We start from the raw sequence: 24,439 nt of genomic DNA, 5'->3' as shown, positions 1-24,439 counted from the left end.
TAACGCCCGTTCCTGCTGTGTGCGATGTTGTTGACTCCTCCTTAGTACCTGGCCCCCAGCCTGGGATGCAGGCTTGGTGTGTTGAGGTTGGATACCAGCGTTTCTGAAAAGGTCGTCAACAATCCTCGGGAGGCAAACTCGCCGGGATCTGGATCTGTACACAACTTTTAGCTAGGAAGCATTAGTAGCACACCTCATAGGGTTCTCCGTCTGACATTAGTCGCCCTTTGATGCATGCTCGGGACCTACAGGTTTTAGTCCGGGTAGCCAAGTTGCATGTCCGGACCCCCTTGGGTCGCGGTTCTAGATACTAGGACACCTGTCGCAGGGTGGTGGAGCGTGCAGGCTCATGGTACGAGACCAGGCTGAGCGGCTGCATGGACTCTGGACCACCCTAGGAGACTAATGTCCATTCTCTAGCTCCGGTCCCGAGGTTGTCGGACCCGCAGGACTTATAACTCTAGATACTAAGTTCTCATCACGGGGTGGTGGAGCATGTAGGCCCACGGTACAGGACCTGGCTGAGCGGCTACACGGGCTCCGGACTACCCTATGGAACGGGGTCCCATTTTCTAGAGCCGGCCCCCAGGCTGTCGGACCTCCCCACTTTCGTGTCAGGGGCCCTAAACTGCAAGTCTGGCTGTTCAATTCAGATGTCGCCATGTCAGATAGATGGAAACCGTACAGGTGGGTTAGCTGAAAGGTATTATCTGAAAGACTGCAAGGTGGGACCATGGAGCAGCAAGATGGAACTATCATAAGAGCATGGCTGAGGGGGGTAGTTTCTTCTTCATAACTTGTCGTGCATGTGTGCAGACCAATAGTCCGGGTTCATGGGGGCAGACCCCACCGGGTTATCATACACGTATGCGTCATTTAGTTACAAAAAGGAAACAGACTCGACCCCTTAGTCTTGCTCTATGGATAGAACTTACAAAGATATTTGGCATCGGGGTAAGGTACTCCTCCAGTCGTAGCTAGATGGTTGCCCCTGGGTCGGTGCACTCCCGTTAACTTGAAGGGTCCTTCCCAGCTGGGGGAGAGTTGCGGAGCACCTCTTGGTATGGCACTTGTCGCGGGGCTAAGCCCCGACCCAGGGTTCCTGTCTTCATTTGACACGGGAGCCCTTGTCTCTGACTGTGATCACTTCTGCATGTACCTGTCTGTAGCTCGGACCCGTGGGGGTCCGAAAGGGCCTCCGGAGGAAGGCGTGCTTCAGCTTCATAGACTGGGGATACGGAGTTCCCCCGAGGTCCATTTAGTTGTCTTCACCGGAGTAGGAGCCTCCTGCGAAGATATCCTTCAGGTCCCCCTCGGGCGACTGATACCCGAGGTCCCGGTTAGCCGTGGCCACCTCGCCGTCGTCCACCTTTTCCTTGCCGGGTCGGCGGCGAGGCGGGGAGCCGTCTTTGGAGGACTGCTCGCGCCGCTTGCTGACGCGTTTTGCGAGGTCAATGATCTCGCGACACTCCGTGGCGCTGTGGCGACCATGCGGGTGCACATGGCATGAACCGTTGCTACCCTTCTGCGGTCGCGGGCGTTTGTTGCGGTCGCCCTAGCCTCCGTTCGTCGCCGCGACCACTAGAGCGGTGGACCGCGACTTCTGGTAGTCATGGTCCTTCTTCTTTTTCTTCTTTCCGTCCCAGAGGACGGCCCCCGAGCCACCCGACTGGGCAGCTCCAGTTTGTGGGGCCAAGTGCCATGCACGGCCCTCGGCGGCTCTGGCGCATTTGTCGGCCAGAGCGAAGAGCGTGGGGACAGTTTCCACGTCATGTGTGGCCAACTTCTCCAACATTTTTTCATCACGTACTCCCTGTCGGAAGGCCGTGATGATAGAAGCATCAGAAATACGAGGTATCGTACCTCGTACCTTGGTGAAGCGGGAGATAAACTTCCGCATGGTTTCCCCAGGCTCCTGCCTCACTGCATGGAGGTGGGCCTCCATACCGTGCTGCTGGTAAGCACTGGCGAAGTTCGCCACGAACCGCGCTCAAAGTTCTTCCCAGGAGTAGACTGATCCTGGGGTGAGGTTCATGAGCCAGGTCCGGGCAGGTCCAGACAAGGCCACATGAAAGTATGTTGCCATCACAATGATGTTTCCACCTGCTGCCGTGATGGCGGTAACGTACACCTGCAGGAACTCTGACAGGTTTGATGTTCCGTCGTATTTTTCCGGCAGGTGCGGCCGGAACTTGGGTGGCCAGGACGCCGCGCGAAGATGATCCGCTAGTGCGGCGCTAGCCTACGCCGGCCAAGGGGACACCCGTTGGGGACCGGGTGCCCATTGGTGTCTGCGGTGCTACCGCAGCGAAGTCCTGATCGAGGTCACGACCATAGATGTTTTGGCGGCGCTCGCGCGCCCTTTCCAAGGAGACCCGGGCATCTTCTCCCGTACGCCTACGGTTGAGCTCCACCCGGAGGTCGTCGGTCTGTTCACCCCTTACGGAGGGCGAGCACACAGACGTCGTCGCCTCGCGTTGGCGCCGGGATGACCGAGGCCTCGACCTGGTCGAAGTAGAATGCGCCATGCCGAGGAGCCGATCGATGTCGTCGCGCCACTGCTTCATGGCCCCCGGTGATGCCGTGGAGCTAGGGGGTGGCGTAGCAACTCTCTGGCCACAGACAGCGCCGTAGGCACTGCCCTCGACGGAGTCCGGGACGCCTGCGCTGGCGTGTGCTGCTGCACGGCGTGTACAACAGCAGTCCCAGAGTCGGGGCGGTCGGGCACTCGTGGCACGGAGGATGCAACCTCTTTCTCCATCACGAAATCCTCCGAAGTTTTGGCGCGGTGCTCGATGATCCGCACCATCATGCTGAGCGAGAAAACAAGCAAAAACTCGAAGCCTAGACCCCCTACCTGGCGCGCCAAATGTCGAGGAGGAAATCTCCCCGGCCGGGTGGCGGATTGCACCCGCCCTAAATCCTAAAGAGAGGAGGGGCCTAAGCGTTTTGCTTGCTACGAGGCTGGTGGATCAACACACGAGAGCACGCGAGGGTTTAGAGTGGTTTGGGCCGCCGGAGCGTAATACCCTACTCCACTGTGTGATGTATTGCTTGGGAGCTTGTATGAACTTATGAGTGTCTGCCTAAAGCTAGGTCTGAGAGCCTCCTTTGTAACGTCGTATGCCTCCCTTTTTATAGCTGAAGGGGGGCATGCACAAAAGGACCGGGCCCCGACATGTGGGCCTAGGGACATAAAGAATATAGTGCTTGGATCCTCTAATGTCTGTTGCCGAGGCAATCTTCTTATGCCCTGGCGCTCGAGGTCTGCGTATCCTTGGTGTGCAGGGGAAGCTTCTTGTGGAAGAGAAGATGCGTATAGCGTGCCACTCGGCACGGGCGCACTGTTTGCCAGCAGACCCAGCAGGCGCGCCACCTGCTGGATGACCTTGATGCTGCCTGCCAGCGGATGGGACGGGACGCATTAAATGTTGAGAGGGCACGTCGCCCGTCAACGCAGTGGCAGACGGCGCGTCTTTTCCTTAATAAATGCAAGGGCTGCACGACTTCTCGTCAGGTTCGGCCCGGTAGCTTATGTCATGGGCCACAAGCAGCGGGTCTCCGCCTGAGCGGGAAGTGGAGGGCAAGGCCCGCACACGTGTCAGCACCAAACCCCTGCACACACCAGGATCCTTCTCGTTCCGGGACCCTGCTGGAGTTCGATCCTACCCGGAGGCTCCGGACTTGTATGTATATAGGGGTCCGGTGTCCTTCTGTGGGGGTCCGGACTTACTGAGGTGTGGCGTCTTTCTTTGCCACGTGACGCCCTTTGGCCTGCCCATCCGGTGGGGTCAGGCGCGGTCCTCCGCGTGGTTAGGAGACGTCGCATGGGTGCGGTGTCTTCATGCTGTAGGAGAGGGTACCCTTGATTTAGGGTACCGACAGAACGATATATGACTTATTGCATTCTTTGTGTTTTGTGAATCTTTCTTATATAGTGAAGATTATCTATTGGCATCTATGGTTTTTCCGCAAGATTCTTCTACATAAAATTTTATGTCTCATGTTTGATCCATATTTACATTATTTGATACCATTACTAGTGATATATTTGCTACCACAAAGTGTGTTTGGTTTAGCTTTATGAATTAGATTTGTTACAAAAAAATCTGGAACCTAAACCAAATAGGTACAACAACATAATAGGTTTATGAAAATATATAGATTCATTCAGTTTAATTCAGAATCACCTCGTACCCAGGTTTTCTAGGTTCCTATCATCCATATTATAAGCGAACATGCTCTTACATAATCTATAATTGATAGTTGCCCAACCAAATATATTTCAGCTTTCCCAAAATCGTTAGCTCATAACAACTTTCTCACAACTCACATCTAGAATCAAATTTTCAAAAATTTACAACTGAACCAAATTGACCCTATTTGTTGTTGCCACCAAGCTAATAGGGCCAACTCACAAACCACAACCATGGCCCATGGATGGGCCTTACCGTTGCTGCTGCAAGTGACGATACGACATTACTTGCTTACCACCATATGACGTGGAGGTAAGGCTACCCTAATCGAATATGAGGATCAGAGGAGATTGAGTGGGATTAAATCGCTTTCTATTCAATTTTGACTATAAAAAGATTTAATCCCCTCCACCCCTTGAATCCTTCCTCAACCGAATAGCCCTAAAGGGTGTTGTACTCTTTGGGATAATTTGGGAGTCTAAAAACCGGAGGGGGTTAGAGGAGCTAAAATCACCTTCTTATTCAAAATTGAATAAGGAAGGGATTTTAGCCCCTCCAGTACCCTCCGGTTTTGTGGCTCCGAAACTAGCCGTAGATGGAGGAGGTTCCCTCCTCTATCCTGTTCCCCTCTAGTAGCGTCCTTTAAAGCATTCTCTAAATATAGAGATCATTCCTTCGTCTTCTATATATAGAGATTCTCTCTTGTACTTTATCAATTTAATACTTTAAACAACAGATTAAGCAAAACTAGAATATGTATTAAACATTCAAAGATATGGCAAATACATATGTATAAAAATTTAAAATAAAATATGCCTCTAATATAGGTATTTATGTATAGAGAACAATATTTAGAGGACCCTACTGGAGTGAAATGATATATAGAGAAGGGAACTTTTATAGGAAGTTGTAAGAATATAGAGAACACTGTTGGAGACAGTGGGTCCAGCGCCATCCCAACCAGTGGTAGTACTATTCACATGGCTAGTTATGAGTTAGACTAAGATCCTGTTTGGAACAACTTATTTCATAACTTATTTATAGATTTAAGCATAAGTTGTACCAAATAGTAGGCTTCTGCAACAACTTATCACTTCAGTTGCTTCTCAAAATAAACAGAAGATGATTTCTAACAAGCAGTAAATATACCAAACAGGGCCTTAAAATTAGATTAAATTAGTTGTGGTTAGTTAGTTGACTAACAACAAGTTAAATACCTATATAAAGTATATTAGCTCTTTTGTTTCGATGTATGAGATAGTTTTGGGATAATTTTTAACTACCAAGCAAATAACCATTGGATAATGTTATATTTGAAAAAAAAGAAATATAGAAAAGGACTGAGAGATGGGGCACAAGGCTTTCAGCCCAAGCTTCGGCCCAGTTTGCCAGCCGACTACCTGACGGCCCAGCAGCATATGTAGGACCAACTTTCGCAAACAGGCCGCGACACATCGCTCCCGCCTCCACTCATCGGCACTTTCGTCTTTACCGGAACCCTATAGGCGGAGCAGAAGTGAGCCTCCACCTCCACCCGCCGCCGCCATGGCTCTCCGTCGTGTCACCCCGCAGAGGAGACCCGTTCTCCCCCTCCCCCGTGCCTTCTTCTCCTCGTGCCCCCCGTTCACTCCGCCCCCGTCCCCGGCGAACGACCCCGACGACGACCATTCCCCGTCCTCCTCTCCGCCCCCCAACCCCGGCGCGCCGCGGAATCCGTCATCCTCGCTTTTCCAGGACATCAAGGATCGCCTCCGCTTGTCTCCCACGTCGTCCCCTCCGCGCCGGAATCCATCGAACTTGCTCCGTCCCAACCCCGCGCGTGGTCCTCCTTCGAAACCGTCCCTTGAAGAGGTTCGCCGGATGCTCGATGACTTCCGCCCAACCGTCGGCGCGCCCTCCCCCTCCGCACCCGGAGTCGCCCCCTCCTTTTTGGACATAATCAAGAGGAGCAGCGTCGCCCAGGGTGCCAACGCTGGGCAGGGGGTGACCGGCTTCGATTCCGTCCGAGAGAGTCTCAAGCGCTCCCCGCTGCGGACACCGCATCCTCCGTCGACGCCGTTTCTGACTCTTTCGCAGAGCAACATCTTCAGCCCGGAGTTACAGAGGAAGTTTAAGGCTGTAGATGCGCGGAAGGATGGGAAGGAATCTAACGTGGCGCTTTCGAGGCTCTACAGCTACGAAGAGCTTGGGAAGAAGCTAGGCGAGCTCCGGCCAGCGGTTGGGGCCAAAGACGGTAAGGAGTGGTTCTCTCTTAAGGAGCTGCAGGGGCGGATCGCCAAGCTGGCGGAGTTGGAGAAGCAGGAAAACCAGTTGTCAGGGTCTCTCTGGGAAATCAAGAATTGCATTGGGAACCTGAATCATAAACCAGAAAACGCCACTCAGCGGGTAAACATTCATGCACTGCTGAACCTTCGCGGTCAGCCGACGCCAGACTACATGAGTCAGCCTCCGCAGGAGGAGTTGTTAGAGAAGGTGAGTTTGTCCTTTTATTTCCCTGGTCATTTAAGTATTCCGTAGGGTATTTACATCTTAGGATGTGATTTACTACTGCTGATCCAAGTTGTTATCTTCAGTACTTCCATCCAGATCATATGTCATCCGAAGAGACGATGAAATTGGAGCTCCAAAGGGTGAGGGATGAGTTCAAGATGTCCGAGAATGACTGTGGGTCTGCACGAGTTCAAAGTAAACACTTTATTCTGTTCTTGAGTTCGAAGTAAACACTTTACCCTCCGCTTCAAAGTAAACACGAGTTCAAGCATGTGTTTTACTTGTGAAAGATGTAGTCACATTTATGCAGAAATTAGGATAGCGATCAAGCAGGTGTTCTGATTGTCGAAGTCACAAATGACAGTTGCTGGTCCAATAGGAACCTGAGGCTGTAGCGGTCAGTGCAGATGAGGAAGCAGGGAACCTAAAGGTACGACCACCAATGTCGCACGGCCTGAACCAGGCCGATGAGTTGACGCTCATATGCCATTAGCTTATGGTGATGGGCGGCGAAGGGCCGACTGAAGAAGGCCAAGGGACTGCCCCCTTGTTGGAGAACAACATCGAAACCCGCAACTAAAGTGTCACAGTCGATGATAAACTATAGGTCGAACCGTCGAAGTCTGGCATTTGTAGGACCAACCTTGTGGAGAGAGGGCGCGTTTCAGTGTCGTGTGCCTCTGTAACCTCAGGTGTCTAGGCGAAGGCATCCTTGCACAACAACTGTGTCATGGGCACAACGATCGTGCGTAGTCCCAGATGAACTTGCAGTAGTAGTCGGCTAGTCCCAGGAAGCCACACACACCCGAGGCGAGCAGGGCTCTGGCCATGACAAGACAACATCCACCTTGACGGTGTCCATGGTGACACTGTTGGCAGAGATAACATGGCCGAGGTAGGCGATTGACGGCTCCCCGGAGGAGCATTTTGACCGCTTCAAGTGGATGTCGTGTGCGCGGAGGGCCTCAAGGATGAGTCGAACATGTTGCAGGTGCTCAGACCATGATGAACTGTAGATTAAAATGACATCGAAGAAGACGAGCATGAACCTGTTGAGGCAAGGATGTCAGATGTCATTTATGAGCCTTTAGAATGTGGTCGACGCATTGGAAAGGCCGATGGGCATGGTGAGGAACTTGAAGTGGCCATGGTGGGTATGAAACATCGTCTTCTCATTGTCCTTAGGATGCATCCGTACCTAATTGTAGCCAAACTACAAGTCTAGCTTGGTCAAGTACTTGGCGCCATGGAGCTCATTCAGAAGTTCATCGACCATAAGTACATGTAACATGTCCTTAGATATGTTGTTGTTTAGAGCACGATAGTCAATGTAGAACCTCGAAGAGCACTCCACCTTCTTGACTACCAACATCGATGTTGAGAACGGAGAAGTGCTTGACCAGATGATGCCCTGCTCTAGCATGAAGGTAGCAGGTGGGTCTGATGATCGTAGGGCCACACTAGTGCCAGCTCGCGGGGCTTGTCCAGGATCGTGCCATTCTATTGGAGTAGGTAGTCCAGCAACATCTGCTAATGGTCACCAGCGATGGAGCCAAGCGCTGGTGGTGTGTCGTCGTGAGGGAATTTCATGCCCTTCTAGAGGATGCGGCGACCACCTCTCTATCCATGTGGAGAGCCTCAAATTCCCACATGATGGGCCCTAAGAGCATCTCCAATAGTTTTGTAAATTTAGCACCCTAAATTATAGATTTAGGGAATTGCTAAAACACTTTAAGGAGTAAAAAAACGTATGTGCTCCAATAGTTCTCTATTTATTGATTACTAATATTTTAAAGTCGTCCACATCAACAAAAAATAAGTGGGCTTACTTTCTATTTTTATTTGAGCTAGCGGCAGAAATTCATATCAACAATCTTCCTTGACATCTTGTGAGGTCACAACTGTCGATGGAAGACCAGGCGACCGCATCCACATGCACGCGCCGTCCACGGAGGTCCTTGCGTCGACGTCGTGGATGCATCATAGGAGGTGCTTCGGTGGTGCCTCATCACGAGAGGTTGTCTAGCGGTGGCAGCGTCAAGGCGTCGGGGGCGATGGAGATGGATTTGTGTTCACGGGGGTGGTGGGACGACACGAAACGGTGGTTGGAGTACGCTTTTCACAATGGACTTAGAGCCAACGTTGATTTCGGGAGTCCCAACAAGGTTGGTAAATGTAAGGTTCAAATTGGGTTTTATAGGGAGTTTGTAAATTTAGGGACCTGCTTTACACAACTGTTGGAGAAGGGTTTTTCTTGAAAACTTTTTAAATTTAGGGAGTTGTTTACATAACTACTATGGATGCTCTAAGGTCCAGAGGCAGTCAATGTCGAGGATGAGGTCGAACCCACCCAAGTCGATGTCGAGGCAGTTGATGGTGAACTCATGGTCGATGCACATGGCCACGTTGTGTGTCACGCCCTTGCAGGAACACTGTCACCATTGGCCATCATGACCTGCATGTTGGTGTTGTCTATCGTTTCTAGTCCGATGTGGCGCATGATCTCATCATTGATGAAGTTGTGGGTTGAGCCACTGTCTAGGAGAGCAAGAAGTCAATTGCCATGCATATAAGCATGGAGGTGCATGGTGTCCGCTGGGCGTATGTCGGCGATGGCGTGGAGGGAGATGACTGGGGCGTCAGGTCTGTCATCAAGGGCCACCTTGGTGCCTGTGTCCTCGGTTGCCTCGTCTAGTAGGTAGTCGACGACTTCAAGATAGATAAAACGTTAGCACTAGTGGCCCCGCATGTATGGCTCATCACAATTGTAACACGGACCTTGACGACGGTGCTCGGTCATCTCGGTTGGTGTGAGGCAGTAGAACTGATGTGTGGGATAGACAGGACAACCATTGGAGGTCGTGCAGGCAACACAATAGTGACCATGTCCGTAGCAGTTGCACGCTGTGGGCCTAGGAGACTCGTGGAACCGGGGTTGGCATGGTGGCCATGGTGTGACGCTCATAGACCAGTGCTAGGTGCATGATCGTTTGCAAGTTCTGGGGTTGTCGGAGCTCGACGTCGACTCGAATATGATTCAGAAGACCATTGATGAATAGATCGACCTTTTGTACCGACAAAAGTTTTTGCGTGTGGCACACCAGTGTTGAAATTCTTCTGGTAGTCCTAAATCGTTCCATGGAACTATGGAAGGGGAGCCTCACTAGTTCAACGAGTTGATTGCTACGGATGGCCAAACGGAACCGCAGATGGCAAAGATCTTTGAATCGCTCCCACAATGGCATGCCCTCGTCTTGCTCTAAGGCATAGTTAGACATGGGCAAAATAAACCGAAATCGAAGAACCAAACGAATTAACAGGAATCGAAACCGAAAAAATTGTTTGTGATTTCGGTTCCATGTTTCTGAGGGAATTTTGGTTCTAGATTTCGAAAAAACGAATTAACAAAAAAACTCAAAATATGATAGAAGGCCAATAGACCAATAGAATTTTAGGCGTAGCTCAATATAGCCTTCCCTAATCGTAAGTACATAAGTACACAACCTCTCCAAACCAATCATCGCCAACTCCTACCCTCCATCCGGTCATCTACACACTTTTGTTAAACTTTAATGTTGTTTTTTGCTAAACTTCGGTCTTTTCGGTTAGAACCGAAAGAACCGTAACTGAATTTTTCAGCTTCGTCTATCCTAGATGCATATTTCGGTTCTATTCTCTGGGAACCAAAATTTTAAAGAAGTGACAAACCGAATGTCCAGACCTAGCCATAGTACCATGTTTAGATTGTGCCTGTGAGGTGGTAATTAGCAAGCTATCCAATCCAAGGCGAGCGTGTGTTGCCCATAGAAGAACCGCTCACAATTGTTGAGCCAGTTTAGGGGGTCTTTGCCATCATAGGTGGAGAAGTCAAGCTTGCAGAAGTGGGGAACACCCAAATTGACAGTCGCACGAGCAGCGTCTACAATGGAGGGCACCCGCGCAACTGAGATAGTTGCCCATGTGGAAACATTGGTAGCGGGGTGACGAGTAGGAAAAGTTGATATGGTGGATGGGAAGAGGGACAAACGAGGTTGCGGTGTGCAGGAGGGTGGCACAATGGTGGTGGTGGAAAAGGACGGAAACATCGCCGCTTCGTACCTTGGCATCTCATAGGAAAAACCTTGGTGCATAGTGCACATAGAGGACGCTTGTTGTTTTTCTGGTGACGACATGCGGGTGGAGAGATTGTCTGATTGAATGACGATGTTCGTCAAGGCCTTTATGGTGGCGTCGACATCTGGTGGTGGTGGGATTGTCGGCTGTTTCTTGGAGTCATTGTCACCCGACATCTTTGGTACCAGATTGATAGGATCTAGAATCATACCATGGATGCGTAAGTTGTATGGATAAGAGATCGATGGCTGGGACGTGTACCCCTGACGGCACACAAGAACCGTGGTCATGCACGAGTAGGCAGCAACAAGAGACTAGGAGATGGCCCTTGAGGCCAAGCAAGATTATTGTCTTGCTTACTTAGATTGATACATCTTCTATCTTTATATAGAGAGGCTTACTTGACCCCTAAGGAAGCTATCCTTATTTTTATGGGAACCTCCTAATCAAGAATCAATCATGATCCTATTTTATGTAAACAAATACAAAATATCTAAGGAAGAAAATTCCTCGTTATTTTGTTCCTAATTGTTCGCTTGATGACCTCGACGTCTATAGATGACACAGGTCATGACAAACTTAGTGTTTGTTCTTAACTAGATAATTTTTCATTGTTTTCATACACTGTTCTTTTTTAGGTTGCATAATATATATATAGAAGCTGCACGCTTATTATTTACTAGTCAAGTGCTCGTGCGTTGCAACGGCAAACAAATACCACATATTATCGATCTCAATCTTATAAATTCTCTGGCAACAACCAATACAGAATTTCAGGGGGGAGGTCGTGGGGAGGGCGCGGGGAGGTGGCGTGGAGAGGGAGGTTGGGGACGAAGATGGTGTGGGCCCGAAGGGAGGCAGGACAGAGAAGTGTGTAAGACAGTGGGTTGATTCGTAGAATTTCAAGGGGTATTTGTAAAAGTAATCCATATTATTGGTAGTTTTGTTTATCTGAACATTTTAGTAATCTAAAATGATGAATACATTCGTAGTAAATACATGTTAGCAACATGAAATATTTTGTGGTTCACATGGGAGCAGGAGATAACCTCAACCAAAATGTCGTGTGTTTCTATTTTCTAACCAGCAGGAACTTTGTACATCACAAAAAATATGGCATAAATGAATTTCTATCAAGATGCTAAGGAGTATCACTAAGTCTCTACAACAAATAGCATCATGTGTTAAATTCACCACTTACTGTAACTTTTCTGTTGAAGAAGTAATTGAGAATAGCATCAAGCCACAGACAATTGTAGTAAAAAAATTGATGCTCCTCCCAAAAATTGAAGCAAGAAAAAACAGAGGGGAAACAAAAATATATCTGGATAGCAATAAACAAAAAAAAATATCTATGCACAGGTAGCTTCACCAGATCGCTGTACAACCACAATTAGCAAGGTGCTAGAACCAATTTCATGTCAAAATAGAAGGTGCCACAATCACGTTTAGGTTAGTTGGAGACTTACCAAACGGTATGTTGTGAGGCGGAGGGGCTCAAGACGGTATGTTGTGAGGCGCGGGTTCTCAAGAACAGGATGTTGGAAGTGCTACTGCTCCAGCTCGTGGCTACCATGGGGCGAGGTGCATAAGGCTGGCAGGACGGCGGTTGGGAAAGTAGGCGAGCGAGGATGGCGGGGGCGATAAGGTTGGCGCATGCGTCGAACGAGGGCTGGCGAGTGTGGAGGGCGCGATAAGGCTGTTGGGTGAGCGCAAAATGTGTAGACAGCGGGCGGGCGAGGATGGCGGTCGTGGCATGCATGGATGCGGTTGGAGCAGACGCGGCAAGAACGGAGCATGGTGTGGATTTCGGGAGGCCGCGGTTACGGGTGTGTTCATGCCGAGCGGAGGGGTTGCGAGATTTCCAGGGCGCTCAGGCCGGTTGCAAGCTACACGGTAATGGAGACGTGGCGGAGGCGGGTGGGGAGGGAGGTGACGGGCGGAGCAGCGAAGTGTGGAGGGAGGTTGCGGGGAGATCCGGACGAGCGGAGTTGTGGTGGAGGCGGCGTGGGGAGGGAGGGCGCAGGGAGGTGGCGTGGGGAGGGAGGTTGGGGACGAAGATGGTGTGGGCCCAGAGGGAGGCGGGACATAAAAGTGCGTAGAACAACGGGTTGATTCGTAGAATTTCAGGGGGTATCTGTAAAAAAATGACGCAAGACGACTATTGAAACGGGTGCTTTAATATAAGTAGAGATAGAGATGTGCTACAAAGTTGATTTGTAATGTTTCTGTGTTTGTTTGTCTTTATTGGTTGTTTATTTGATGCTTATATATATGTGAAACAAATCTGTTGCTATATATATGAACTAAGCAGTGAACACCTTTCAGCTTTGTCAATCCCTTGCTCTCAGACCTTGTTCACTGGGGAAAAAGCTTCACCTAAGCATGAAAAGTTATCTCTCTTATTGATCTAGACGAGGACTCATAGCAGTTCTGAAGTATCAAGTATGTTTAAAAATGTGGAGCATTGTGTATTTGTATGCCCTTATTGCTTTATTGCCTTTTGTATGTGAATCATGGTGCGCGTTACTGATATAAGACCATTTTCGTTTGCAGTTGCACAACTGACTCTGAAAATCAAGCATCTGTCAGCTGTTCTACACAAGAAGGTATGCAAAATCCTAGGCCTCCCATATGGTTTAATCTGCTGGTTTACTGCAACATCTGGTGGCAATGCTTTTAGAGCTGTTTAATCTTTGATTCAAACAAATAATTTGCGTGCACTGTTGTGATGCAGGATAAACATTCTAGAAAGGGGCTTCAGGAGATGGTCCAAAAGAGAAAGAAATACATGAAATACTTGCGAAGAACCGACTGGGACTCGTACTGTTTTGTTCTATCAAAGCTGGGGCTACGCGATGTGCCCGAGTACAAAGCTCCTGATTACAAGAGCAAAGCAACCACTAAGGCCAAATCTAAGAAGAGCAAGAGCAAGAGGAGAAAGATGAAGGCATAGGAGCGGTGAACAAACACACCCTTTTTGGTCTTGAATTGCATGGCTAGGAAATGATTCGAGAAGATGGATCCATCCAATCTTACAGTTTTTTTTTTGACTCGAAGCTGTTTGTAATAACCATCTCTTTGGAGGCCACGGTTTTTCCTTGTTCTGCTTGGAGCGGCAACCTTCCTGTAAGTTTTGTAACAACTGATTTATTATATTATTGCTTTTGAGTTCTCCCGCTCGATATGCCTTATTATGAGGGAAGGGAGGAACAGATACGACGATATGATACCATTACGTCATCATCAGTTTGTAGCTTTGCCAGTTTTTTTTGTTTGACGTAATTTTCCAGAATTCTTGTATAAGAATGCTTGAACAATCTTGCTAGCTAGCCTAGCGAAACAATCAAGTAGAAATTCTTCTATTTTCTATTAGGCCCCGTTTGTTTCTTTTCATTTTAAGGAATTGAAATCTTGCTATTGGAATAGGTTATGTTTTTAGAATGTGGTATTCCACCATTTTCCAAAGTTATCATATAAGCCTATCTCAAATTCATGGGGTGAGAGATAAAAATTGATTCTATATATTTACATGCTATTTTTCTGATGTATAACTTATAGCGCACTCTTCTATTGCTTCGTTATAATATAAATGTAGTATATAACTATCTCTCTCGTATGATTTAAGATAATCTACAAATATATTACATATATAAATACATGAACTTAATTAGTTTTGTCTAAATTATAATTATTAAAATGGAATTCAATTCTAACGAAACAAACGGGACCTTACTGATTTTGATAGAATACAAAATTGTAAAATTCTGCTATTTTCTAGTGCTGTTTTGAAACTGTAAATTGTTTTGATATAAATTCTTCTAGTTTGAAGGCCGCGAGATCAGAAAGGGCTCCCACGGCCGCAGGGTCGCTCGTCTCGCTCTAGTACGCGAGTACGCGACCAGTAAAAACCTCCAATCCCGAACGCCTCCCCTTTCTCGAATATTTGTCGCCCCTAGTTTTTTTCTAAACTAAAACGTGACAAATAAAAAGAACTCGGAAAAAATATCTTGTTGCAGCCTATACAATGAGGCACGCCAAAAAACGTGCAACAGCTAGAGATGATAATGGAGAATTCTCTGTCGAAAAATAACTTTCTATACCCATCCAAAAAATTTCCCGCAGAGATCTCCACGAACGCTTGCGGGAAACAATTCTTCCCGTTTTCCGTGGGGATAAATCTCCGACGGGATCCCATCACCGTTTAATAGTATAATACATCCTTCACTATTAATGCATACAAATTAACTTAGGTCCCGTTTGTTTCCTTTCATTTTGAGGAATTGGAATCTTACTAATGGAATAGGCTATTTTTTTAGAATGTGACTTTCCACCACTTTCCAAAGTTATCATATAAGCCTATCTCAAATTCATGAGGTGAGAGATGGAAATTGATTCTATAGATTTACATGCTATTTTTCCAATGCACAACTTGTAGCACACTCTTCTACTTGCTTTGCTATAACATAAATGTAGTATACAACTATCTCTCATATGATTTAGGATAATATACAAATACATTAAATATTTAAATATATGAACTTAATTAGTTTTGTCTAAATTATAATTATTAAAATGGAATTCAATTCCAACGAAACAAACGGGGCCTTATAGATATTGTTAGATGTAAGAAATCATTATGTGTACATCAAAATAAACATATTGTATAATATGTGATCTTTTTTTAGCGAAACTTATTGTAGGAGGTCTATAATATTTTTATTTCAAAAAAGATAATTTCATAGAGAGAGGATGGGGGGAGGATTGACTTTACAGCGTTTGTAACCAAGTTATAATGTCTTCACCTATCTGATATCTCATTCTATATGTGACAAGAAGAAACTCCTTTTTAAATATAGCTTTACACTGATGTGTGGCGAGAGGGGTACCCTCAAAGGTCCAACTGTTTTTGCACTTCCAGATGCACCTTGCCATGATCACTAGCATCTCCATGGACCATGATTTCCTCGACTTTCTCCAAAATTCTTGAACCACCTGTCGGGGACCATAATTAGGGGTACCCTCAAGACGCCTAATTCTCAGCTGGTAACCCCCATCAGCATAAAGCTGCAGAGGCCTGATGGGTGCGATTAAGTCAGGGATCAGTCCATACGAGTGACTCGATCACGCTTCTCCCGAGCCTAGCCTCGGACTCGGGCAGCCGACCTGAGGGACTTCCGTCTCGCCCGAGGCCCCCCTTTTTAACGGCGGGCACATCTCCGGCTCGCCCGAGGCCTTGGCTTCGCTAAGAAGCAACCCTGACTAAATCGCCGCACCGACTGACCAAGTTGCAGGAGCATTTAACGCAAAGGCGGCCTGACACCTCTATCCTGACGCGCGCCCCCCGGCAGAGCCGAAGTGACCGCCGTCACTCCGCTGCTCCACTGACCGGTCTGACAGAAGGACAGCGCCGCCTGCGCCACTCCGACTGCAGTGCCACTCGACAGAGTGAGTCTGACAGGCAGTCAGGCCTAGCCAGGGGCGCCATAGGGAACTCCGCTCCGTCCGACCCCAGGGCTCGGACTCGGGCTAAGACCCGGAAGACGGCGAACTCCGCTCCGCCCGACCCTAGGGCTCGGACTCGGGCTCGGCCCCGGAAGACGACGAACTCCGCTCCGCCCGACCCCAGGGCTCGGACTCGGGCTAAGACCCGGAAGACGACGAACTCCGCTCCGCCCGACCCCAGGGCTCGGACTCGGGCTAAGACCCGGAAGACGGCGAACTCCGCTCCGCCCGACCCCAGGGCTCGGACTCGGGCTCGGCCCCGGAAGACGACGAACTCCGCTCCGCCCGACCCCAGGGCTCGGACTCGGGCTCGGCCCCGGAAGACGACGAACTCCGCCTCACCCGACCCCAGGGCTCGGACTCCGCCCTGGCCTCTGCCGAACGACTTCCGCCTCGCCCGACCCAGGGGCTCGGGCTCGGCCTCGGCAACGGAAGACAGACTCGACCCCAGCTTCGGAGGAGCCCCCACGTCGCCCGGCCTCGGGCGCGGGCCCGCCACGTCAACAGGGAGCACCATCATCACTCTACCCCGAGCCGACTCGGGCCGCAGAGAACAAGACCGGTGTCCCATCTGACCAGCTCCGCCAGATAGGCAATGATGGCGCCTCCCAAGCTCTATGACGGCGGCGGCTCTCAGCTCTCTTACGGAAGCAGGTGGACGTCAGCAAGGACTCGACCGCTCCGACAGCTGTCCTTTCGCCAAGCTCCGTTGCTCCTCCGACAGCCACGACATCACACCAGCAGGGTGCCAAGATCTCTCCGGCTGCCACATTGGCATGTACTTAGGGCGCTAGCTCTCCCTCCGCTAGACACGTAGCACTCTGCTACACCCCCATTGTACACCTGGCTCCTCTCCTTACGCCTATAAAAGGAGGGACCAGGGCCTTCTCAGAGAAGGTTGGCCGCGCGGGACCGAGGACGGGACAGGCGCTCTCTTGGGGCCGCTCGCTTCCCTCACCCGCGTGGACGCTTGTAACCCCCCTACTGCAAGCGCACCCGACCTGGGCGCGGGACGAACACGAAGGCCGCAGGACTTCCACCTCTCTCACGCCCGTCTCCGGCCACCTCACCTCTCCCCCCATCGCGCTCGCCCACGCGCTCGACCCATCTGGGCTGGGGCACGCAGCACACTCACTCGTCGGCTTAGGGACCCCCCGGTCTCGAAACGCCGACAGTTGGCGCGCCAGGTAGGGGCCTACTGCGTGCTGACGAACAGCTTCCCGTTAAGCTCCAGATGGGCAGTCTCCAGCAACCTCTCCGGCCCGGGACGGTGCTCCGTTTCGGGAGTCTTGAGTTCATGTCCTTTGACGGCAGCTACGACATGATACTCCTTCCACCGCCGTGCGACAACGACAATGGCGGCCGACAACCCGCCCGCCGGCGGCGGAATCGACGACATCTTCCCCGCGTCGTGGAAGAACAACATTCGAGCTCGCTTCGTCCTCTCCCCCGCCAACGGAGGAGGAGGCGGGGCAACCAAGGCCAAGCAGGAGGCCGCGCTTCGTCGGCCGTCGAGCGAATCGACGCCCCCGACGCCCCGACGGAAGGCACGCCGGGCGTCGACCTCGCGTTCGAGACGAAGGCAAGCGCCGTCCCCCCGCGACACGCCGATCCTGAGCGAGAAGACGACGCCAGCGCGCTCGCGGAGAGCTTGCAGGACGTCGCCCTTGTACCTGAGATGACGGCGCAACCAGTCCCCGATGTGACTACGTCGCTCCGCGTCGACCAAAAGGTACTGACTAATTCCCATCTTACGTCATTTTGACTCGGCCTCAACCCGCCTAGCAACCTTGCTTTGGCGGGCGCTCTCATTGAGGCGAGTGCAACCCCACTGGGGTTTCATATGCGGTCGCCTTGGGACCGGTTGACGGACGTCTCAACCTACGGGCCCTCTGGGTCCGAGGAAGATGACGATCCCAGCATCTGTTGGGATTTCTCTGGACTTGGCAACCCCAGTGCCATGCGGGACTTCATGACCGCATGTAACTACTGCCTCTCCGACTGTTCCGACGGAAGCCGCAGCCTTGACGACGAGGGCTGCGGCCCGAGTCGCGAATGTTTCCACATCGAGCTAGGGGATCCCTCCGAAGGCAACCATCTCGGCATGCCGGAGGACGGTGATCTTCCTAGGCCGGCGCCTCGCGCCGACATCCCGCGGGAGCTAGCTGTGGTCCCCGTTCCGGCGGGGGGTCACGACCCACAACTCGAGCAAGTCCGCGAGGCGCAGGCCAGGCTCAACGAGGGAACAGGAGCGCTTGAGCCGATCTGTCGGGACGTCGGACAGGTATGGGTAGGCCAACCCCCGGCCGGAGAAATACGTCACCTGCCCCAAGGTCTCCAGCACCGCGTCGCCAACGATGTCAGGGTCAGGCCGCCGCCCGCATCCAGCGGGGTTGGTCAGAACCTGGCAGCCGCAGCGATGCTCCTCCGCGCGATGCCGGAGCCATCGACTACCGAGGGTCGGCGAATCCAGGGAGAGCTCAAGAATCTCCTGGAAGGCGCTGCGGCCCGACGGGCCGAGAGCACTGCCTCCCGAAGGCAGGGATACCCCTCGGAACCTCATGCCGCGACTTCCCGATTCATGCGGGAAGCCTCGGTCTACACCGGACGCACGCGCAACACCGCGCCTGCGGCCCCGGGCCACCTCGACAACGAGCACCATCGACGCGACCGTCGGGCCCACCTCGACGAAAGGGTGCACCGAGGCTACCACCCCAGGCGTGGGGGGCGCTACGACAACGGGGAGGATCGGAGTCCCTCGCCCGAACCACCCGGTCCGCAGGCTTTCAGTCGGGCCATCCGACGGGCGCCGTTCCCGACCCGGTTCCGACCCCCGACTACTATCACGAAGTACTCGGGGGAAACGAGACCGGAACTGTGGCTCGCGGACTACCGCCTGGCCTGTCAACTGGGTGGAACGGACGACGACAACCTCATCATCCGTAACCTCCCCCTGTTTCTCTCCGACACTGCTCGCGCCTGGTTGGAGCACCTGCCTCCGGGGCAGATCTCCAACTGGGACGACTTGGTCCAAGCCTTCGCCGGCAATTTCTAGGGCACATACGTGCGCCCCGGGAATTCCTGGGACCTTCGGAGCTGCCGGCAACAGCCGGGAGAGTCGCTCCGGGACTACATCCGGCGATTCTCGAAGCAGCGCACCGAGCTGCCCAACATCACCGACTCGGATGTCATCGGCGCGTTCCTTGCCGGCACCACCTGCCGCGACCTGGTGAGTAAGTTGGGTCGCAAGACCCCCACCAGGGCGAGCGAGCTGATGGACATCGCCACCAAGTTCGCCTCTGGCCAGGAGGCGGTTGAGGCTATCTTCCGAAAGGACAAGCAGCCCCAGGGCCGCCCATCGAAAGAGGCTCCCGAGGCGTCTACTCCGCGCGGCGCCAAGAAGAAGGGCAAGAAGAAGTCGCAATCGAAACGCGACGCCGCTGACGCGGACCTTGTCGCCGCCGCCGAGTACAAGAACACTCGGAAGCCCCCCGGAGGTGCAAACCTCTTCGACAAGATGCTCAAGGAGCCGTGCCCCTACCATCAGGGGCCCGTCAAGCACACTCTCGAGGAGTGCGTCATGCTTCGGCGCCACTTCCACAGGGCCGGGCCACCCGCGGAGGGTGGCAGGGCCCACGACGACGACAAGAAAGAAGATCACCAAGCAGGAGAGTACCCCGAGGTCCGCGACTGCTTCATGATCTACGGTGGGCATGCGGCGAATGCCTCGGCTCGGCATCGCAAGCAAGAGCGCCGGGAGGTCTGCTCGGTGAAGGTGGCGGCGCCAGTCTACCTAGACTGGTCCGACAAGCCCATCACCTTCGACCAGGCTGACCACCCCGACCACGTGCCGAGCCCGGGGAAATACCCGCTCGTCGTCGACCCTGTCATCGGCGACGTCAGGCTCACCAAGGTCCTGATGGATGGGGGCAGCTGCCTCAACATCATCTACGCCGAGACCCTCAAGCTCCTGCGCGTCGATCTGTCCTCCGTCCGAGCAGGCGCTGCGCCCTTCCACGGGATCATCCCTGGGAAGCGCGTCCAGCCCCTCGGACGGCTCGACCTCCTCGTCTGCTTCGGAACGCCCTCCAACTTCCGAAGGGAGACCTTGACGTTCGAGGTGGTCGGGTTTCGAGGAACCTACCACGCGGTACTGGGAAGGCCATGCTACGCGAAGTTCATGGCCGTCCCCAACTACACCTACCTGAAGCTCAAGATGCCGGGCCCCAACGGGGTCATCACCATCGGCCCCACGTGCAAACATGCGTTCGAATGCGACGTGGAGTGCGTGGAGTATGCCGAGGCCCTCGCCGAGTCTGAGGCCCTCATCGCCGACCTGGAGAACCTCTCCAAAGAGGTGCCAGATGTGAAGCGTCATGCCGGCAACTTCGAGCCAGCGGAGACGGTTAAGGCGTCCCTCTCGACCCCTGTGGCGACACCTCCGAGCAGATCCGGATCGGTTCCGGGCTCGACCCCAAATAGGAAGCAGTGCTCGTCGACTTTCTCCGCGCAAACGCCGACGTCTTTGCGTAGAGTCCCTCGGACATGCCCGGCATACCGAGGGATGTCGCCGAGCACTCGCTGGATGTTCGGGCCTGAGTCCGACCCGTCAGGCAGCCTCTGCGCCTCGGTCATCAAGGAAGGGTCGGCCTCGCCTCGGCAGAGCCCGACCCTCCCTCGGGGGCTAAAAAGGGGGAACCCCTCTGCGTCAAGATTGGGCGTACTTCTCCGCGTAAAAAATTTTCAATCAAAGGGGCCTCTCGCGTTCTCCCGGCTATGTCAGAAGCAGGGTCTCGGGGAGCGAACGTGGGTACATGTAAATGGCAAGGCCGACTGAGCCGAGGAACTCCTACGCCTCCGGGTTAAGGATACCTCACTCATCACCTGCCACGAAGAATGACCCAACTCGGGAAGCCACCCTATTATTGACGAGCTAGGACGGACACGCAAATGGGAAGAAAGGAGAGTACGACTTCATGCAAGAAAGACAAAGTGTTCAGGCCTCAGCGGCCGCGGTGAGACGCACACCCAACAAGAAATTGTTCCAACAAGAATTAGGCGCCGCCTTGGGAAGGAGCCGCGCCCTCAGCACCGTCCCCGCCGTCGGTAAGGTCCATCTCGGCCTCCGGTGACGGCACAGGGGGAAGGATCTCCGCCTCAAAGGTGGTCGCCAGCGCCGCGCTCGGACCCGCGGCGACCGCGTCGAGCCGCTGGACTTCTGCCAGGGCAGCTTCGTCTTCGTCAGGAAGACAGTACCCCTCACTAACCCGCTCCAGGTCCACAACGTAGTGGGAAGCGAGCACGGCGAAGGCCCGCCTGACGCCGTGGTGTAGCGCCTCGCGGACTCTGCCGCGCGCGTGATCACCCAAGGCTTGAAGGCGGCTTTGAGGGGAGCTTCCTGAAGGGACGTCACCGGAGCCGAGGTTATGATAAACGTCCGAGACGGCCTCAGACATGGCCGCGAGGTCAGCCTCCCTCTGCTCGGCAGCTCCGGCAAGCGCCTCGGCGAGCGCCTTGGCGGACTCGTCAAGGGCGAACTCGAGCTCTGCGAACAACCAGAAGAAAGGCCTCAAGCACAAGCAGGGGAAACCGACAAAAACAAGAATCAGGGACGGCCATGGCGTACCTTCGGCTCGGGCACGCTGCTTCGAGGCTGCGACCTGGGCTGCAGCTAGGTCGGCCGCGAGGGTCTCAGCCCGGCCTTCGGCCTCGGCAGCTCGGCCCCGAGATTGGTCCCGCTCCTCGACGACCTGGGCGAACTCCGACCGCTGCCGTTGCGCCTCTGCGCGCGCTGCTGCCGCCTCGGCCCTCAGGTCAGCGCAAAGCAACTGGAGGTCCGCAACCTTGGCGTCCTGCTGAGAAAGGCGCGCAGTAGCCCCGGCAAGCGAGGTCCTCAGGGATCGCAGCGAGCCCCAGACATCGGCCTCGCGGCAGATGAATGACGACTTGGCGGCGCTCCGATCCGTCAGGTCCTAGAGGAAGGAGACAGGGTGTCACGACGAACGCCTCGCTCGCAGAAAGGAAAAGGTATGCCTGAAACCGTTACCTGGAGGATTTTGGGGACATCCCTGCAGAGAACCTCCAGCGACGACCGGAGCGACCCCACCGTTGCTTCAGCACACTCGCGAAGCTCATCCCAGGACTGGTCCTCCCGTTCATCGTCGAGGACGAAGACAGGGTCCGAGGCCTCGCGGGTCCGGAATCGGAGCAACGGGCGCCGGGCCTCGGGGCTCCGCCGCACAGCGATAAGGCTGCCACCCGGCTGGACGGATCGCGCGCCCACACCCACCTCTTCTGAGGCACTGGGCGCCGACGCGTCGGCCATCCTGACGCTGGCAGCAACCGGTCGCTCTCCGACTGGGACGGCGGCGATTTCGGCAGCAACCGGCGCCGGCGTGGCCGACACGACAGGCAGGCTCGGGGCCACGTCAGCGTCGACCGCCTCCCCTATCACAATGGCCACCTCAGCAGAAGAGCCAGCCTTGGGAGCCCGCTCCCCAGAGACGGGCGACACCCGAGCCCCCTGCGGCGGAACACCCTGCGAAAGGGTCGGCTGAACGACAAGACCCGAGGCGGCGCTGACCGCGCAGTCCGGTGCCGTCTTGAGGGCCTTCCGGGGTGCCAGGTCGGTCTGGCCATGGCTTCGCTTGCTGGATAAAAAAAAAGAAAAGAGAGAGAAAGAAAGGGAAAATCACAGCCGAGACACACGAATGGGAAGCCAAGACGAAGACGTTCCGAGATACTCACCCACTTCGGGCCATGATCCACTGCGCCTGGGGGGAGCCTTCTTGGGTCCCGGCTCCCGGAACAGCCGCCGAGGTCCGCTTCACCGGCACCTTCGGCGCCACCCTCGTTTTGGACGCCCGGGGAGCAGATTGCCCGGGCACGGCCGCGATGACTTGAGGGTCACCCCCATGCGCCACCGGCACGAGCGGCGGCCCCTGGGGAGCAGACGCCCTGATCTGGCCCTCCGGAGCCACCTCAGCTCCTCCGGCTGAGGGGTCAGGTGACTTCTCGGATCGCCCCCGCGCCTCGGGCCGGGACCCCGACACCCCAACTCCGGGGGCTGACGGCGTCAGCCCGCTCGGGGGCTGGCTCGACGACTCCTGGCCACACCCCAAGCCGGGGCTGAGGCCGAGACGGGCGGCCATGTCATCCTTCTCTTCATCATCGTCGTCATCGTCGTCGTCGGGCCTCTCTGGCGATGGCTCCCTCGGGAGCCCTTCCCTCTCCTGCTGGCGGCGGCGCTTCTCCAAGGCGTCCCGAGCCCGCCTCCGCTCGCGGGCCCGGGCCTTCTCCGCGTCCTTCTTCTTCTTTTTCTCCTCTGCGGCGACCCGCCGCGCTGCTCGATCCACCGCGTCCTCCGGGACCCGTGGCAGGGAGGGCTTGTGCCATCCCACCTCCTAAAAGAAGGGGAGAAAGAAACCCAATCGTAAGAACCCGGAGCAACCCGATGTATGAAGAAGGAGGGGGTGAGTACTCACCAGAGTTACGCACCCCTGGTCGGGGCGCATCCGAAGCTGGGAGTAGGCATGAGGGTCCGACTTCCCCATCGCAGCCGACACTCGCCATTGGAGGGCGTCGAAGGGAAGAGGATCAGGGGACATTTGCGAGCCCTCCCAGTCAGCCTCCGGAGTCATCTCCCAGAGCGGCAGCCGCCGCTCCGCCAAAGGAAGCACCCTCCGACGATGGATGGCGGCGACCACTCCCGCAGCGGTGAGTCCCCCCTCCCGCAACTCCTTCAGGGCCTGGAGAAGAGGTTCGAGATTCTTCTGTCTCTCGTGCGGGGTCCCGTGGCGCCAGGCGTCGGTGGCGGCGGTGACTACCCGCTGGGAGAATGGTGGGAGCAACTCACCGTCATTCCGGAGGTAGAACCACCGGCGCTGCCACCCCTTGTTCGAGGACGCAAGGATGGCAGGAATGTACTGCGACGCCCGCGACTGCCTCAGCAAGAGAGTGCAGCCGCCGGCCCGCACCGCTGCATGGACCCTCCTCTCCCCCGTCGGCAAGGCGAATGGCTCGGCGAGGAAGAGATGGGTCCACAAATCCCAATGGGGAGCGATCCCCAAATACCCTTCGCACACCGCTACGAAGATAGCGGCCTGCGAGATGGAATTGGGGGAGAGGTTGTGCAA

General features: G+C 53.9%; 1 protein-coding gene across 3 annotated transcripts; it reads left to right on the top strand.

The window, feature by feature from the left end:
• Window positions 1-5,641: 5,641 nt before the first annotated feature.
• Window positions 5,642-14,169, top strand: LOC100273039 (S15/NS1 RNA-binding protein). Of its 3 annotated transcripts, XR_555363.4 has the most exons (5): window positions 5,642-6,668; window positions 6,770-6,881; window positions 13,128-13,244; window positions 13,356-13,408; window positions 13,537-14,042. XR_555363.4 is itself a non-coding variant. In NM_001147488.1 (4 exons), exons 1-4 carry the CDS (start codon window positions 5,742-5,744, stop codon window positions 13,753-13,755), a joined length of 1,311 nt encoding a protein of 436 aa, NP_001140960.1. In that variant the 5' UTR covers window positions 5,725-5,741; the 3' UTR covers window positions 13,756-13,969. The 3 variants fall into 3 exon arrangements, 1 of the variants encoding a protein (NP_001140960.1); XR_002263294.2 differs by lacking the exon at window positions 13,128-13,244 and having other exon boundaries at window positions 5,644-6,668; window positions 6,770-8,851; window positions 13,537-14,169; NM_001147488.1 differs by lacking the exon at window positions 13,128-13,244 and having other exon boundaries at window positions 5,725-6,668; window positions 13,537-13,969.
• Window positions 14,170-24,439: the final 10,270 nt, after the last annotated feature.

This window comes from Zea mays, chromosome 7 (genome assembly GCF_902167145.1).
Source record: "Zea mays cultivar B73 chromosome 7, Zm-B73-REFERENCE-NAM-5.0, whole genome shotgun sequence".
NCBI classification, from domain to species: Eukaryota; Viridiplantae; Streptophyta; class Magnoliopsida; order Poales; family Poaceae; genus Zea; species Zea mays.
This window is presented reverse-complemented; position numbering and strand designations above follow the sequence as displayed.

Excerpts from the sequence above, each read along its gene's own strand:
- LOC100273039 (NM_001147488.1), top strand. The coding sequence starts at position 5,742 with ATGGCTCTCCGTCGTGTCACCCCGCAGAGGAGACCCGTTCTCCCCCTC. Across the intron at positions 6,669-6,769 it reads AGGAGGAGTTGTTAGAGAAG|TACTTCCATCCAGATCATAT; the intron begins GTGAGTTTGTCC and ends TGTTATCTTCAG. Across the intron at positions 13,409-13,536 it reads CAGCTGTTCTACACAAGAAG|GATAAACATTCTAGAAAGGG; the intron begins GTATGCAAAATC and ends GTTGTGATGCAG.